Source organism: Primulina tabacum, chromosome 13 (assembly GCF_025594145.1).
Source record: "Primulina tabacum isolate GXHZ01 chromosome 13, ASM2559414v2, whole genome shotgun sequence".
Classification (NCBI taxonomy): Eukaryota; Viridiplantae; Streptophyta; class Magnoliopsida; order Lamiales; family Gesneriaceae; genus Primulina; species Primulina tabacum.
The window spans coordinates 38,508,442-38,526,685 of NC_134562.1; the positions used below are offsets into that span (position 1 = coordinate 38,508,442).

At 36.3% G+C, this 18,244-nt stretch overlaps 3 protein-coding genes and 1 non-coding gene across 5 annotated transcripts; all 4 read right to left on the reverse strand.

The window, feature by feature from the left end:
- Positions 1–44: 44 nt before the first annotated feature.
- Positions 45–787, reverse strand: LOC142522902 (gibberellin-regulated protein 4-like). The gene is made up of 4 exons (XM_075626482.1): positions 693–787; positions 581–622; positions 462–495; positions 45–388 (listed from the first exon to the last, which is right to left on the reverse strand). Exons 1-4 carry the CDS (start codon positions 753–755, stop codon positions 207–209), a joined length of 321 nt encoding a protein of 106 aa, XP_075482597.1. The 5' UTR covers positions 756–787; the 3' UTR covers positions 45–206.
- A 1,663-nt stretch (positions 788–2,450) lies between these two features.
- On the reverse strand, positions 2,451–2,531 carry TRNAL-CAG (transfer RNA leucine (anticodon CAG)). The gene has a single exon. It is a non-coding gene; the product is annotated as a tRNA-Leu (tRNA).
- Positions 2,532–2,841: 310 nt separating this feature from the next.
- On the reverse strand, positions 2,842–11,227 carry LOC142523347 (uncharacterized). Of its 2 annotated transcripts, XM_075627119.1 has the most exons (5): positions 7,768–11,227; positions 7,365–7,618; positions 5,714–6,310; positions 4,164–5,342; positions 3,801–3,948 (listed from the first exon to the last, which is right to left on the reverse strand). In XM_075627119.1, the coding sequence occupies exons 1-5, from the start codon at positions 11,122–11,124 to the stop codon at positions 3,936–3,938; spliced, it is 5,400 nt and encodes a 1,799-aa protein (XP_075483234.1). In that variant the 5' UTR covers positions 11,125–11,227; the 3' UTR covers positions 3,801–3,935. The 2 variants fall into 2 exon arrangements, with proteins under 2 accessions (XP_075483233.1, XP_075483234.1); XM_075627118.1 differs by having other exon boundaries at positions 2,842–5,342.
- Positions 11,228–14,529: 3,302 nt separating this feature from the next.
- Positions 14,530–17,079, reverse strand: LOC142522851 (uncharacterized). Its single transcript, XM_075626420.1, has 5 exons — positions 16,712–17,079; positions 16,563–16,612; positions 15,649–15,772; positions 15,408–15,515; positions 14,530–15,327 (listed from the first exon to the last, which is right to left on the reverse strand). The coding sequence occupies exons 1-5, from the start codon at positions 16,863–16,865 to the stop codon at positions 14,696–14,698; spliced, it is 1,068 nt and encodes a 355-aa protein (XP_075482535.1). The 5' UTR covers positions 16,866–17,079; the 3' UTR covers positions 14,530–14,695.
- Between the last annotated feature and the right edge of the window lie 1,165 nt (positions 17,080–18,244).

Below are 18,244 nucleotides of genomic sequence, written 5' to 3' on the forward strand. Positions count from 1 at the left end.
AGTTATCAGAAATTATTGAATTTTTATATTATTTATGAGCTGATCGTAAGGTCAATTTTTGTGGCGAATAAGAAAGAGAGAGCGTCGTACAAAATATTAATGGGCTGACCCAACAACATTCTAATTGGCAAAAGCCCATTCGAAGATACATATTTTCCCAACATGGCCCATTTATAAATCATGTTAACACTAGCATAGTCAGCAAATCAAGGGCATTTTGGGCCCCCTTCTTTGGTCTTCCAGTTGTTGTAGCAGGGGCGCACAGCTTTGTTGCCGTAGTAACCAGGGGGCACGCACATGCATTTTCTGCAGCACTTTTGGCAGAAGAACATGCAGGGCTTGTTGTATTGGGTCCTCCCACACCGCCTCGAGCATTGTGAGGGGCATTCTGCTCATTCACGCACAAAAACCAGTCAAAGAGTAAAAATATTATTCCGAGGGACGTTATTATATTCACTTACGGAAGCCCTTCAAACTGCCGGTACCGTATCGGCTCTGTATATCTCACCACAAACGAAACATTAATATCAGCGTTCAATAATTTCCCTTCAAATTAAGCGGAAAATAGTACAACTTTAACCTTGTTCAGCTGAACATTCTCCTCGGAAGCAGCAGCCGTCATCTGACGAAACAAGAAAACAATGAGAAACTAGTTAAAATCGATCGAGGAAAAACAAATTATGGGTGCTCACAGGTTTTTGCATCAAGGAAAGGACCGCAACGGCCAAGAGCAGGAATGCAACAAACTTGGCCATTTTCTGGTTCAGCAAATACGTTCAAGAAAGTGATCCGTGGGGGTTGTGGCCATTTTCTGGTTCGCATATGCTTTTCTTGCTCACATGCCTGATCATGATGATGATTCTTTGGCAATTACTATCACAACACTTGGATGGTCGGGAAAATACATTTTTTTAAATCAAGTTTTTTTTATTTTTTGTATTGTCTTAGTTTTAGTAACACAATCCTCTACCAACTTGCAATTTTTTCCAATTAAGTTTGGGAAGTTGGGGACAGAGCACTATTAAAACTCAAACTGGATCCAAATTTATTACACGGATAAGATAAAATATTAAAGTTGATGATCAATTATGGTGCAGTGAATTTGAAGGAGTGAGCAAAGAGTTGGACCTAATTAATACATGTGGTAGGGTTTGTTAGGGGGCATGTGAAGTCAATACCGCGCGCTTGCCTTGGACAAAATTAAAGATCCTTTTTTTCTATTTCTTATGTACAATAAATTAATTTAAGGCGAGACTCCTGTGGTCATATTGGAATCGGTGTGAATTCGTTTGACTAATGATCATGAGCTCGATTTCTCATATCAATATCTTCTCGAGCGAGTCTATCATACATGACTTCTCCAGAGCAGTTTACCTTACTATCGAAATTTGCAAGTTACTGACATGGCTTCCTACGTGTTTCTCCGCTTCCATTCATGCATTGAAATACTTACTAATCGGAAAAAAAAAAACAAAAAAAACAAAAAAAAACAAAATTGCAAGGTTGGCTCCAATTTTAACATGCTCTCTCTATCAGTAATATATATATTTCAACTGTAATTTTTAAAAGGAATATACAATATGAAGTTTGATAAAATTTATATATTCAACAAACCTTGTTACTCTTTTCAATTGTCCTAAATAGTAGAAAATTTGCATAAATGATCCAAGGTGTCATAATGATCAAATCAATAAATTTAATTCAATAATAGTACATTGTCATTCAAAAACTCAACTAGAAGATGAAAATCAGACATTTTACAGTTTCGAACCATACAATAAAATTAAAATTCTTAGTCAGGACCTAAGATCAGAAGAAAACATAAATTCTAGCTATGGGGAATTAAACAACTACTATCCAGCAACCAATTCTCCAGCACCGATGACGGGGCCAATCCAGTGGAAGTGCAGTCGTCGAGTTTCTTTTCACCATGAACAAAACTATCCCCTGGAGAATCAGATCTCCAAAACTCAGAACTAGACGATTCAAATGACTCGAATGTACCGAAAAGTGATTCGGGACAAACTTTTGGTGGAAGTGGAGTCCTGAGTGCTAATCGAACTCTTGGAATCTTCAGATTTTTGCTTTCTTTTTTTTACCCACCCTTTGAGCAATCTCGCTATGTTCTCTACGCTGGATGCGTGAGAATATGCCTGTACCGCTTTAGCATAAGAAACTGGTTCGTCTTCTAGCATCGATTGGCCGCCAAAATGACATGGTTTTTCCAAGGATAGTGCATCTTTAAGGGCTTGTTTGGCTGTGTTTATATCAGCTTGGAGAAATAGAGTGTGCGAGTTCGATGAAAATCCACCAGATTTGATTGAACACTTGACTTGTGGGATTTATGCTTTGCTTTTTCTGTTGCAGTTACCCCATCTGTTCTCTTTGTTAAGGGGACGTCGCTCGAAGAAAATTGCCTTGCAATAAAAAGATATTACATTACTATTGTTTGTCAAGAGTGGGATTTGAACCCACGCCCTTTTCGGACCAGTACCTGAAACTGGCGCCTTAGACCGCTCGGCCATCTTGACTTGTGATACGCAAGGTTGTTCGCTATTAATTTAGCCAATACAAGAACAAAATGAAATTTTCATCTAACTTTTATCAGCAAACCACTTAGGTTGGTAATAAGCGACCGATGACACTTGATTGAGAAATGAGGATCACACGGCTATAGTTTATCTCCCACTGGACGATTTAATTAAACTAAAACAGGCTTATCCTCGAAAATTAATGCTACATTTACTAAATGTCTCTCGCTAAATGCAAGTTCGTGGTAGAATTTAGTAGAAAGCGAAAGTCTCACCAAGACATGGAAATACAGTCAACACAAACTATGGATAACGAAAGAACGAAAATAGCAAATTTTCATTGATTATGTATATTAGCATGTTCATCATGATCCGCAAAAGCAACAATGGTAATAGAATACACCGAGTGTCTTTCATCTGACTAGAAAATAAGGATCAAATTCGGCCCAAGAGGAATCATTTACCCTCCATTTTTCGGCTAACTGATAATTAATTTCACCCAAATATTTCTCATGGGATTCGACAAGTACAGAATAAAGGTTGGAGATTAAAGGGTTTCCAAGGAAGGGGTCGAGAGCTTCTCCCAGTGCAGAGATTTCAGATACCGTGGACATGCTATTCTGAGGTTCACCTTTTAAAATGCAGTTTGACAAAGCATAGAATGCAAGCAAATTCGCATAGACTGGTAAAAAGGTCTCTTTGTAGTTGCCGATACCACCGAACCAATCGATACGTCCCCGTTTTCCTACGTTCTGTGTAAATTCTATCAACTGCTGGCAGAATCTGCTTCTCCATTTATGCAAGAGATCCCAGGCTCCATTCTTGATCCAAGAATTACCTTCTTCAGGCTTTGTAATCGGAATATCTTCTAGCTGCAAGCAACAAATCTGGGAAATTAGCATCTTTTCTTCATGATGATTATCAATCTCCTTGTCAAAAACATGTCTGACAAGGTCATCTCCTGATGCAACATAATTTGCGTTGTTTGCAATGCTCATTATCCAGCAGCAAAGATAATCCGGATAACCGAGCCAGTGACCAAAGACTGTTGAAAGATGCTTGAAGCAAGATTCAATCACTTTCTCGACTTGGCTGGAAGATATACTTGATGGCCCGTTGTTGGTCGCTTTTACTGATGAAAGACATTTCTGAACATCTAAAGCAAGTTTCTTTCTAAGCCCAACATCTTCATCTTCAAGAAGCTTAATGCATGTCAGCCATAGATCCAGTATCTTACGCGTATACATTCTGATAGCTTCTGCTGGTTCAAAATGAGGACCTAGATTCTCATCACAGGTTTGGCAGCCAAAAATCAAAGAACCAGATGCCTCAGCATGAAACAGCAAACCAGAAGTTATCATTGATTCTGCAGCTGCCTTTCTCATATTTACAGGCTCTGATGCATCACTGTTTTGTTCTATTAGATCCACAAAATACATTATAGAGTTATAAAAGTCAGAGAATTGTTCACGTTGATAAGTTTTGCTGAAGTGGTTAGTTTTTATCGTCTCAAACTCAGAAGTTAGAAAGCTAATGCAAAAGCTAGAAATCCGCTTTATGCACATTCCCATACAACAAATAAGTGTTCGACGAGTCTTCGAATGCCTCGTGATCTTAAACATAGAAACCAACCTTTCCCAGAACTGAAAAATTGAGATGCAGTCCATGCGGCAAATATATCTTGGCTCCATGCATTCTTGGTTGTCATCTTGCAACTCCAGCAGGTTCCAAGTGTATAGGATTTTTAGAATATAGTGCATGCATTTATGATGTTTCTCTGAAACCAGAAGCTTCAAGAGGGTATCTTGAAGCTTGATATTAGTCAAACAAATTGTTATAGCCTCACAAGACGACTGATGCCCACGCTTACCCGATGGTTCTCTTGACTTTAGGAATGAATGGAGCCACTTTAATGTAGCAATTCGCACTTCATATGAAGCATCTGACATTGAGTGAATCAACCTATCCTCAAATCTCGTGAAGGCAACCTCTATTTCTGCTATTCTTGATGAGCTAGAAGCAGGAGAGGAAATTCTTTGAATCATAAGGTCATCGTCAACTACTTCTTTAGATGTATGAAAAACACAATTGAAATAGGAAGTTGCAGCTTGCTTCCGAAGTTCTTGAATAGTTGGATCGAAATAAACATGGCCACTAGCAGTTTCTGAATCTAAGCATTCTGAAGATAACTCCCAGAGGAGATTCCAAATGAGAATGGCACTTTTGCTCCCTTTGCATGTTCTTGCAACACTGAGCATGTTATCAAGTATATTTAATAAGCACCCGTTCAGGGTGGGGCATGGACACCATCGTGGTCTTGCAATCCAAGAGCATGTGGCTAAAACTTTAAACAATTCATGGAGAATTGCATCCTTTTTAGAGGGATCAGATAGATTTCTACAATTGCTATCAACAAGAGAGTTAAGCTGTAATAGCACTCCATGGATTGAATTGAAATCAGGCTTCATGATGTGGCAGTGTAACTCAGAGGCAATATTGAGCAATACAACTTTCAGCTTCTCATTGGATACTAGACCTGTCAAAGCTCTTGATGCAAGCAAACGAATCCGGAAATTGCTTTGGACTGAGCACCTCCGGATGAATGGCATGAAAGGAAAAGGGTCCAAAGCATCTCCATTTTCACTCATGATAGGTGAAGGTTTAAGTCGTGACAAAAGTATCAGCATTGGACACAAGCTTGGATGCACATCATTTTTCAGGTTGAATTCTAACTGTTTAGATGATCCATCCACCAGCAAATCAGTAGCCATTTGCAGTTCATTAAATAAAAAAGAGTGCAATGCAGGGTACCTTGAAAAGTAGAGGAAAAAGATATGAGTCGATCAAGAATCTGTCATATTTTTTCCAAAAAAAAAGTTTTGTTCTCATATAATCTAATATCTTTTTGTCTGTGTGGGATTAAATCGTGAATTTCAAGCTATATTTCTATATTCAGAAAACTTCATAAGTTACATTATATGTTCATCACAAAGCTCAAGGATGGCGACAAACCTTTCTCATGAGACACTAAAGTTAATGAGGCAGGTTACTTTGAAAAACAGAAAAAACCATATGAGATGAGGTAGGAGGTCCAGATCAAAAAACGAAAGTATCATGTATCAAATGCGGATGCCATTCTTAATGATAGAAAAAACAAATGAAATATGGTTGATATATAATACCTATGAAAAAATTCTAACCCAGTTAGAGCTCGCCTAGCGGATTCTCTCTTCTGAACATTAAGAAATCCAATCATGCGACGTACCAAGGCAGTATATGCGAGACAGGCACTGTTACGGACCTCCCAATATGGTGAAGAGAAAGACCGTATTGACAGTATCAATGCCTCGGCAAAAAATCCTGATGTGTCAGTCGCAAGGTTGGCATCATTAAAAGCGGCCCTGAGAACATTGAAAGCATGCACCGTAGGAACAACACCTTCATCTCGAATCTTTGACATTTCTTTGCCACCATTCATCTTGGGAAGTTGAAGGCTCCCGGTTTCTGGGCTTGACTTCGATGAGAACCCACTGCCAGACTCACCGTTGGAGCTGTTTACTCCAGGAAGTTCAGTTAAGGACTTCTGAACTATATCTATTAGCCAACGGAGTGCCCTAGGCAGTAGTTTCTTTGGCGTTCCCTCAGGCTCGGCAAGGAAAAATGCAATAAATGCTGCAGGTATGCCTGCACTTCTTCTTAACAGGTCATCCACAGTTTGTCCCTTGGAAACGGTTCTTTCCATCAGTTGATCCATCCAAGACTCTGTTAATTTACAAAGTCTGTACATAAAGCAGCAGTATTAGCACATGTACTCAGACTAAAACCCTCAACTCTTGGTGCTCGATATCCCAACTCCTGGCCAAGATGAGGAAGCTAATGAAAACAAAAAAATGTCTCAAAATATAGAATGTCAAGAACAGTTCATCAAAGCCGATATCACCATGAAAATCTTTCACCCTGTATTGTTTGTTTGTTTTTCCATTTTGGGGTTATGGTCTACCAGTGTTCTAAAAAACGATAGACGGTAGACAGACGACTACCTACTGTCTAACGCTTAGTCGCCTAGACGGTTTTTTTAAATTAATTTTTATAATATTTAGTATTTAGTAACATTATACATTAATATCTTTAAATTATTTTTTATTTTTTTTTTATTTTTGGATATTAAATTATTGTATGATATAAGTGGGGAGAACATGACTAATAAAAAATAAAATGATTTTTAAAAAAAAATTTAGGACAACAAATCATTGTGTAAATTAAGCCAATACCATCATTGTGATCCTCTTCTTCGAATACAAAATCACAATCATAAAGTTTTTTTATTCTAGATCGCAGATGAAAATGAGGATGATGTGTTAAAGCAAGCTAACAAATCATATTTCTGGTTGTACTTTGGTTTAGGGCCTATAAAAAATTACCATTCATTTTTAAATTGGATTTTTAATTTAAATTAGAAGCAAAAAAACTTCAAAAAAAATAAAATAAAAGTCCCAACTGCCTAGGACCGCCTAGACATTTTTCTAGGCGTTCGGCAGCCACCTAGGCTGATTTTTAGAACAGTGTGATTGAATAAATGTCACGATCATCACCCGATTAACCATAAATGAGTAGGAGCCATAAGTACCAAGTTTTTCAACCCTTCGCAGCTTCACGAATATTTTCAACAGAACAAATAATAAGAAAATGATCAATAGATAGGATACTAAATTACCAAAAAATATATAAACTTCGACCACTCAAGAATTAAGCTATTTAACCGACCGTATATTACTGATTTTAGCTAAATGTGTGACATTCAGCTCCAGTTAAATGGATCATTTCATCAAGTACCTCGAGTCATTTGAACAGAGCAAACGATTGCACAGTGCAGTGAACCCAGCCCTTGTTTTATCAATTGCACCATTATGCTTCATTTTGAGAAGGACCTCTAAGAAATGGTTTCCAATTGTCTCAAGTTGTTTAACATCGAGTATTGCACCAGACGCTGCAATGGTCTCACCGTCAATATAACCAGTTATGTTTCTGATTTCATCTGACGTAGGTAAAGGAACTTTTCTAACTACAGTTCCCAAGAGAAGGCTCACCTGGAAAACAAGACAAAATAATGAGTTCTCAGCAGGCTCATATATTTCACAGACTAATAGCACATCTACAAGGTGCAAAATACCATTGTAAAAGTCACACATCTTGTTACAAAGTATACATCAATGAGATTTACAATGGTAATGTTTACCTCTTTCATTGCAAGCCAGCAACCAACCATAACAATCTGTTCCGACGAATTGCCTTCCTGGAAAGATTTTGAAGTTTTAACGTCAGACTCTATCTTGATGCCAGATGAATCAGTTTCATCCTGACTATCCAGAAGAAAAGTGTCATCGTCCACCATATCTTCCACATCATCGGGTAAGCACAAAGCGTCAGCTGAGACAACCCAAAGGGCCAATGATGTTATTCGCATCACCAACTCCAAAAGCCTTTCTAGTGCAAATTTTGTTTCAGATATGCCATGCATAACCATAATAGAATTCCAATCCAGTTCCTCAAATGTGTACCGGAGGGTGAGCAATATACCATGAACAAAACTATTTTTACATGCTTCTGAGAGATTCTCTTCAGCATCCTCCACAGCAACAAGCAGCCAATCAATCAGTGATATTACATAAGTTAACACAGGAGTGTTGGATGTGCAATTCTGAGAGGTCCCATTCGAAAGCTCAGGTTTTGGACAATGTGAGACAATATTACATGATGGTCTCAATATCCACCCGAGCTCCAAAACATACTTCCGAAAAAGAAGTCGAAAAATCAGAGCTCCAGCATCACTTTCTCGGACACGCGGGCTACAAACTAACTTTTTAGCCCACGTAATTGCCTCCTGGACGACATCTGGACTGCAAATTCCAGGCAGTGGACTTGGAAAAAAGAGCAGGATATGAAAAGAATTCAACCGCAGCTGATCCCAACTATCAATAACAGATCCAACAAGCAGCAACGTTGAAGTAGGTAAAGTAAAACCCTTACTGTAAGGATACAGATCGGTTTCGGACCAAACAACTTCCTGATTTCCTAGTGAAGCAGGCAACACAGGCCAAACACTTAGCATTATCAATATGAGCTCCATAGCCATTATCTTTCTCTCATATGGAGCAGAAGGATAGCATGAAAAAAACAAGAAACAACTCAACCACTTCATAAAATTCAAAAGATCATTGGCCCTGTGTTCTATTATTTTTTCAGCTTCAGTATATAAACAAACTCCATTGGCATCTGCAGAAACAATAGGCTTCCATGTTCCTTGCTTAAGTTGCCTTTCTAATGAAGTCCGTACACGGGAAAAAAACTTTCTGAGCATGCTGTTCCACTTCATTTGGAAAGCAGTTGAACAGCATCTCATGTTTAGGGGAACTGCTCTTCTCATTAGGCTGAGTTCCAATGAAGAAGGAAGACTGGCCGTCTTTGGATTTAAGAATAGAGTTTCGGCTGCATCCATGCGAAGTGACTCGTCTATGTGGGTCAAAGCTAAAACGAACCACATAACAGGGATTTTAACCTCAATGCCTTTGATAGCAATTACACATTGAAAATCGCTATTATTCATATCCAGCACCGCTCTTTCAGGGTATAGTGGTGCACCCTCACACCAATCAACGTCTCCTTCCATCAATGCAAGCACCCGGGAAACCTTGAGCAATGAAACCAAAACAGTGACTTGCTGCTCAAATCCTAGAGAAATATCTGCACAAGTGATTTCAGAAGCAAATAAAGGGATGTCACCTCCGTTACCAATACCAATTAACCCAAGCATTGAAAAGACACTGTCCACATCCAGGTCAAGTAGAACTGGCAGCGCATAAGTGTTCAAGTTCGAACGAAGCTTTGCATGCCCTGAAACAAGCCCGCGAAGAAATGGTAGTAAACAGGTACCTCTATATTTTACATATCCACCCTCAACACCAAAAGTACTCCAAAACTCGTCTCTCAAGCACTCAAGGAAACACTTGAGGAATGTTGTAGTAGCACAGCACACATCATCATCAATGTATGCCTCGGTGGTTTCAAACAGTAAGTTTGGATTAATGTCTAGAATAGTTTGAGCTCCTAACTTTCGAGTAAGGGCGGCTAAAGGAACATATCTTCCCTTGCAACGAGGTCCCAGACCAAGGAGATCAGAAGCAATCTTCTTCAGGAACAACTTGATGTTTTCGCTACCCTCTGCCCATTTCAGGCAAGACTGGACATCTAAGTAGAGATCAAAGATAAGATGAGCCTGTTTAACAGTTTGACTCAAAGAGTCTTCCAGGTTACACCAGACAATCTTTAATATCCTTGCCCCCATTTCCTCTGGCATTGGCTCGTAATTATCTATGACACCACTGGCATCACTTTGCAGTAATGTCTTTATCTGTTGCAAGCATATTTGCATCACTGTTAATGCATGAAAATTAGAGTGACTATCGACTGGATTTTCTGCGTAGTCACATAATTCTGGCAAAATTTCATCATGCAGGATGGTCCTGACCGAATATCCATCATCGCAAAAGGCTGACCCTCCATTCAAATCAGCATTTGACACAACGAAATGAGTGTCAAGAACAGTTCTTGAAACTGTAGTAAGGATTCCCCTGATCAAGCAAAGTCTACTAAGAGATGAAAACTGAGAAATCTCACGAATTAAATCATCCTCAAATGGGATTTTCCTGACCACATCAGAAAGTTCAATCTTACAATTCAGAATATTATTTTGATGAAAAATAGCTCTCATGATAAATAGACCAAGTTCATCAGAACTTAAACACACCTGCAGGGCTGCACACAAACTCACGCCAGCTGACACAAAGCAATCCCTCGAAAAATCCTGTGACTTCAGAATGGTCAAAATAGTCACAAAAGCCATCTCCATAACACCGAGATTGACCAAACTTGACCCATCAATTATCGTCTCAAACTTCGCTGGGAACCGTTGAAGCATGTAGTACATACATGAAAGTGCCTCCTGGCACTGTTCCATAACGAGTGGAGAAGGTCTTGACCATTCAGTCATCTCTGAAACAACGCTGTTCAACCCCAAAACTACATCGAACCCCACAGATACCGCACACTGTTCCACCACTTCAACCAAATACCCCAATTTCGGAGTGCTCATCATCGATAAGGCAACCCGTGAAACACAAAACCTTTTCCCAAATCCCACATCATCCCTGCGACAATACTGCCCACAAAGCTGCCGAAAACAAGCCTCAATCAAAGACTGAAACTTTTTACATTTCGTCAAAGCAGAAGCCAACGTCCTATGCAAAGGCAACGAATTTTCGAGAAAAAGGATTTCCATATACAGCTTCACCGCACAAGAAACAATATTTTCTTCAGAAGTGGGGTCTGAAAGTAACTTCAAGAATCCAGATGCCACGTTTTTCACATGTTCGAGCTGCGCATAGGTGGAGTTGAGTGAGATCAGGTGTTTCAGTTCTACGAAGAAAGGAGAGCTGGGTGATGTTTGATTCAATGCCTGAATGAAATGTGGTGGGAACACAACAGCGCTGTAAGTATAACGGTGACGGTGCTGCAAGGCCCTCCACTTAGCAGACATAGTTCACGGTGGTAAGAACCCGGCGGCAAATTTCCAGCGAACTGCAAATATTTGGGGTCCAGATGCTCTGCACAGCAGAGGACAATACGGTTTTCCTTTTGCCTTTTGCTCCAGCTTGGGCTTGCAAAAATACGGGCCCAAATTATATTACTATTAATAAAACTAAAAAGTCATAAAATAGTCACTAACTTGACATAAAAAAATTTAAAACTAAACAAAAAATTTAATTAAAGTATTAACTTTTAAAATTATTTATATATATATATATATTAAATTCTTGTTATATGAAATAATATATATATTTTATTTCTGTTAAGTTAAATTAATGACTTTTAAATTAAATATTATTATATTAATAATAATATTTGTACATGTCAAAAAAATTTCATATCATTTTTATGAGAATTAAATTTTTTTTTTTTGCTAAAAATTTTTGTACACAAAAAAATTTCTAAATATCAAATTTAAGCAATTAATGTGTGATATTAGGGGCCGCAAGAGCTACATTTGATAAAAATATATTTTTATGATCCTCGTGAAATTATGTTATTAAGTATAAGCAAATGATTTTTATACAGTGGCATACAAGATTATTGCTCTTATTTTAACATCAAATTTGCAAAATACAAAGAACAAATGAATATTTTGTCACACAAAAGATAATGTGCAAAACTATTAGCATCCCAAACATTAACCACAAATCACGACTTAATTTATTTGGAAAATGCATAAAACCTGTAAAAATATATACATATATATATGATGATCATCTGCTATTTTTCTTAACTGAGATCTCACTTAAGAAAAATAATATTTCAGGTAGCTACACAATAAAGAAAAATAACTACAAAAGTCGTCAAAGCAAAGCAACTAGATTGATAAATGAAGAGATATTATGTATTTTTTTATAAAAATAACTTTGCAAGGTTCTTGAAAGGTATTATTGTACACTCCTACCTAGATTTTAGCACTTTCCAGTGCTCTTGTTTTTGTTAAAATAATGATTTCTAACTCTAAATCCAATTTTCCCACCATATTCAACCCGATATTTCAAAACTCATCTAGGCTATCTAATTTCATATCAATCCTAGGCTTGAATTCAATATTGAACTATAATCCATCAAGAATCTCGGTTGATCAATAAGATTTTCGTCTTCATACACGAACAACATTACAAAACAAATCTTGGTTGAGTTGAGGCGGCTACAAATACGAACAAATCCAATTAACATATGCATGCAAAAGGGCGTGAATGAATTTCGAACATTTTATACAAAAAATGAGAAATAGAAAAATTGATTTTGTTGCAAACTTGTAATGTTGAATCCACGACGTCAATGTATATGAACTGTTCAAAAATGTGGTGTCATGTGTTTATAATATTTTAGCACAACGATGAAAATGAATAAAACTGACCACAAAAATCAAAGAAACTAATTTGATTTGAGACATAATCTGTCAACAATTTCATATTATGACCATCACAAGTATTATCAAGTTTTGAAAATCCTATAGTTTGCTACAAGAAATAATCTTTTGTAGTTTCATCGAGAATAGTATAGAGACTGGGTCGTTGGAGGATTACTCGTTAGACGCCATTTCCCTAGTACTTAATATAGATATTCTGAATTGGCTAAAAAAATACAGAAGAAAAAAATGACAATAAATGATTGAAGATGACTGATCAGTCATACCTCAGTACTAAACTAAATAAACCGAAATCTTCAATCTTTAAATCATTAAATGTTAAAATTTTAATATACTAAACTTGTAAGATGTGTGGTGCACGGTTGATGTCTGTTTGTGGAAGGACAAAAGAAAATGGAATGAAATAGAAAGAAACAAAAAAACGCAGAGAAAAAGAGAAAAATTTGGACCCATATTTTTGCAAGCAGCAAAGGAAAATGAAAAAGAAAAAGAAAAAAGAAAACATCACAAAATGTAGTTTGATAACACTTGTCCTTTGCATAGCTGAGGATCTGGATCCAAATATTTGTGCCAGTGTAGGGCTTGCAGTCAGTGAATAGCTGATTCAGTTTGGACTTTTTAAAGACTGGTTAATTAACTAGATAAAAAATTTATAAGAACTAACGATCAGAGCACATGCATTGTATGTGTGTGACATAACACATAAAACAAATGTTGTTCTTAATTGAGATTTTTGAATTGTAGTAAATTTTCGTATTGTTTTACCAAGTATTTTGATAGATATGGTCAAAATACTCAAGTTTGATAAAATTGTAATTTCATTGGTACCACTTTCACTTTTGCTCAATTTGACCTCAATTATGAGAAAATTTTATCTCGTGCTTTTTATCAATATTGTGGACATTGAGATATAATATATGTTGATTTAAGAATCATCTTATTCTCATTTTTTTAGTTAAAGTTATTCTTGTTTTACCGAATATGTAAAAATAAAAATAAAAATAATACAATTGTACAATAAATATATTTTTTTTATACAAATTATTATAAATCTTAAATATTTAATACACTTTAAACTATAAAAATATTGTACGATAAATATATATTTTTATATTGATCACACCTCCAACCACGTGGGTTTGGAATGATGTGACAAACCTCAGCGAGAACATTAGTCTCGAAAGAGGGAGTTGAAATGCTCTTCAGCGAAATCCCACGTCGCTAAACATGTAGAAAATATATTAAGATAGAAATGTTTAAATACAAATTGACAGAGATGGTTAAGGGTGACAAAGTTTACTGTTAGGAGAGAGCGTATCAAACATCACCCTAAATCAGAAACAAGTTAGACAAATTGTTTAATATTATTAACAGTTTTGATTATTGAATATGCATACATGTTTTGGGTTGGTTGCAGCAAAAGAATTTCCATCGTAGGTTAGATATTGACATTCAATGCAAAGAAACTAAGAGGGTTGGTTATACTTTGCATCATGAAAGTCCGAACCATTCATCTTTTTCGGCAGAAGGAATTTGATTGTTTGTTATGTCTTTCAGGAACCTGATGACATTGCGATTGACGGTGCTGAAAATCATGTCGAGGCATTATCTGAAAGCAAGGAAGATCACTCCACTGACACACCGTACCACAAAGTCGTACGTGCTTTAATCATCCACAAACTCTATGCTCCTGTTCAAGCAAAAGGTATTGGGCCATGCATACACATTGTAAGTGATCGTATGAATTATTACGGGCATGTAGATATGACACACAACCCGTGGACAGAAGAGGGAGGAGAAACAAGAGAAGAAAATGAGATGTTTTCATTACACAGAATCAGGCACGATAACTTTCAGATTTCTTTATAAAAGAAATTTACATTAAAACTGTAATGCAGATTTTCGAAGATATAATAGGATTTTTCCGCAATTATTCACCCTTGCAACTTTTCCAAAGCTAAAACGACATGTGGCATATGGATCATATGATCATAAATTCTTATAAAAAGGCAATAGAAGTGTGTCCCTCTGCAAATATTGTTTGTTTATTCCATTGTGCAAGAAAAGCGAACCAAGAAAGTTAAATTAAAGGCCACAAGTAACCAGCTCATCTCAAGTTTCGAACAATGATTAAACTTCAATATCATTTCTTTGTCGAAAACGTGAACATCATGCAATGCTCATATGTCTCTCCAGGATTAATAATCTGTGAAGGGAAATTTGGGTGATTAACCGAATCCGGAAATCCTTGAGTCTCCAAGCATAAAGCTGCATGAGATTGGTAAATAGATCCACCTTTTCCCGTTACATTGTTAATATAGTTACCGGTATACAACTGCACTCCAGGAGCATTCGCTGATAAATGCATCACTCTTCCAGATTTCTTATCATAAACCACAGCTACCGGCTTCATTTTTTGCCCTTTATGACCATCAACCACGTAGTTTATATCAAAACCTTTGGAGCCCTCTGGGAGATCCTTTATTGGCCCTTTTATTTCAAGAGGTTTAAGAAAATTATAAGGAGTATTCTCTACTGATACAATTTTACCGGTGGGTATGAGTTGTTTGCCAACAGGCGTGATGTGTGATGCAAATATCTGCAGCTTATTCGAGAGTATATTCCCACTGTTATGACCGCCAAGATTCCAGTAGCTGTGTTGGGCAAGGTTCACAGGAGTCGCTTTTTTTGCAACTTTCGCCTTCATGGTTACACTTAATTTGTATGGTTCGATAAGAGCGTATGTTACAGAGGCCTCAACATCACCAGGGAATCCTGTTGGAGAAACGAGGGAATCAAGAGTTTGGACAGTAAAATTGGGAACCTGGCTAAATTAATGGGTTTTTTTAAATTACCTTCTTCGCCATCAACACTGTGATACGACAAGGTGATATAAGGAGATTCTCCATGTTTCTTGTGCTTCTTCACCTTCCAAGCAACTTGGCTGAATCCTTTTTTACCACCTGTAAGAAACTTGCAAAACAAAAAATTCGAAACTAACAGTAAGCGAGATGTATCATGCTTTCTGAAGACTCCATGTTTCCCAAACAACTAAAAGACGGAAAGGACAGATAAAAACGATTGACAACATATTACCGTGAAGCATGTTAGACCCCTCATTAGCGTCAAGCTTATATAGAGTTCCATTTAGAACAAACTTAGCACCGCCAATACGATTAGCAACCCGGCCAACAATGGCTCCAAAGTGAGCGCTATCATTCTGCAGTCATAGGATCAAATCCATAAGGATCATCCGGGGGAACTTTTGACGTAGCTAAAGTTCTGCAAAGTGCTAGTTGGACACAATCATGATAAAACAACACATTTACAGGCAGCGTGTGTTTGAGCAAGTACTGGAACCAGATATCGAGTGCATGAGGCAAACACAGTGGGGACGAGCAGCTCAAAAGCCCATACTCGTATGATAAAAAAAAATATTCAATCTTAAAACATGTACGTTCCGCTTTCTTCCAAATTTGTGAGTCAGGATCTTCTACTTTTCTTAAGGATGATAACCCAATAAAACATCCCCGTGCTATAGAACCACCAAATAGTCATGACCCATTTAACAGCTTTGAATTGAATACCTGGACTTTAACTTATCTTGTCGTATGATCAAATATTAGGATAGTAAAGCACGTGCCATATTATTAGAGTAAGTCATTATTGAGGTGGGAGAATAATGAGCTCTCTATCGCGACAAATGGAAACAAAAGAATGGCCTTTTCCAACATTATGAACATGTGAAAACTTGAAATCTCATGACAAAAAAATATATATATATAAAAAATTGAAAGCTTGAAAGTTGCGGATTAAGGAAATTCAGATGATGAAGAATAATGGACATCTACAACAAATATCCATGACTAAAATCAATAAAAAGGAAGAAATGTGAAATCTTGAAATATGTTGACTACGACCACATTGACGAAAGCCAGTAGATTCATTTTTTCATATGAGAAATTCATCAGCATTTTAAAAAATGTAAACGAAACAATTAAAACACATACCATATACTCTTTGACTGTATCATAGCCAAGAACAACGTCTGCTAACTTCCCTGAAAAATCATGGAAAAATTAGTTCTTTCAGGCACGTGTACTCAGAAATATGAAACATTAAACATGAAATTCCAACAAACATCGAAAAATCAGAGTACCATTCTTGTCAGGAAGAATAACAGAGACGATTCTTGCTCCATAGTTGGTGACTCTCACAGAGAAATCACCTTTCTTGATCTCAAAAATCCCAAGTTTTGAACCACTTACAAAACTCAAAAACATGAAACAAAATAGGATCAAAATCTTAGACATTTCTGAATGTTTCAAGAACTGCCGTCCCAGATTTTCTTGAAGTTACAGAATTTTTAGATTAACAATAATGGGCTATGCAGAAAACACTTAATCCCATGAAAATGGAACGAATAAAAAAGTGGGATTACTGTCAGGTAACCCTATCGGTAATAGAAAAATGCGATGCTGAGTTGGGAGTGTTCGGGAAAGGACCTTAAAAGTCAGCCAAGATTGTTTTGTCCTTTTTATTTTTATTATTTTTATTTGATCAGGCCTAGATTGTTTTATTAATGGGATTTTTGTGTGCAAGAATCGGCTGACCGTTTTGACTCGTCGCAACGCAATATCTTTTGATTTCTGCTCTACAGGACAAGATAATCTATATAAATTTTTTTTTCCTTTCATAAATATTGATAGTATTTATCTTTAATATATTTTCAAATTTTAAACTATTCTCCTCAATAATAAAAGTTAAATCAAATATAACAAAATATAGAATAGATCTCTTGTGAAACGGTCTCACGAATAACCCTATCGATATTCACAATAAAAAATAATACTCTTAGTATAAAAAGTAGTATTTTTTCATGGATGACACAAATAAGATATTCGCTCAGAAAATTGATCCGTGATCGTCTCATAAAAGTTTTTTTTGTGCAAAATATAAACTCTTATCTGAAATTTACTCGATAAAGTTTCAAATATTCTGTTTGCTTCTTTGTTCGGAAATTGTGCATAATTGCAGTGAGTAATTATTTCTACGAAAAAGTAAACCATAAGCTTAATTATATTTTTTGAGATATTATTATATTGTCTATATCCAATCCTAATCTGACTGCAACTGATGTCATATTGTAAAATTTTGTATTATTATGCTGATATTTTTTTTTTGAAAAACATTAAAGAATCAAGTTAAATTTCAGACGCCCTAATTATTTATTTTTCTTTAGAACTCAATTAGTTTAATTCAATGGATTCAGTTACAAAAATTAATGACGTTCAACGTGAGATTCATTTTTATTAAGTTCAAACAAATAATTACCTCGTGAATATAGCATTTGTTGAATATAATTAGCTAGAAATAGAATTGGTTCGTCAATGTTTATATGAGCTGACGTCAATATTTATAACTATTTTATTTTTCTATAAGATGAAATTCATAGTCATTATTTTGATTGATCTCTTGTGAGACGGTCTAACGAATCTTTATCTGTGAGACTGGTCAATTCTATCGATAATCACAATAAAAAGTAATACTTTTAACATAAAAAGTAATGTTTTTTTATGGATAATCCAAATAAGAGATCCGTATCACAAAATACGACACGTGAGACCGTCTCACATAAGTTTTTGCCCATTATTTTTTGTGTATATCAAATAAACGCAATAAATAATATGTA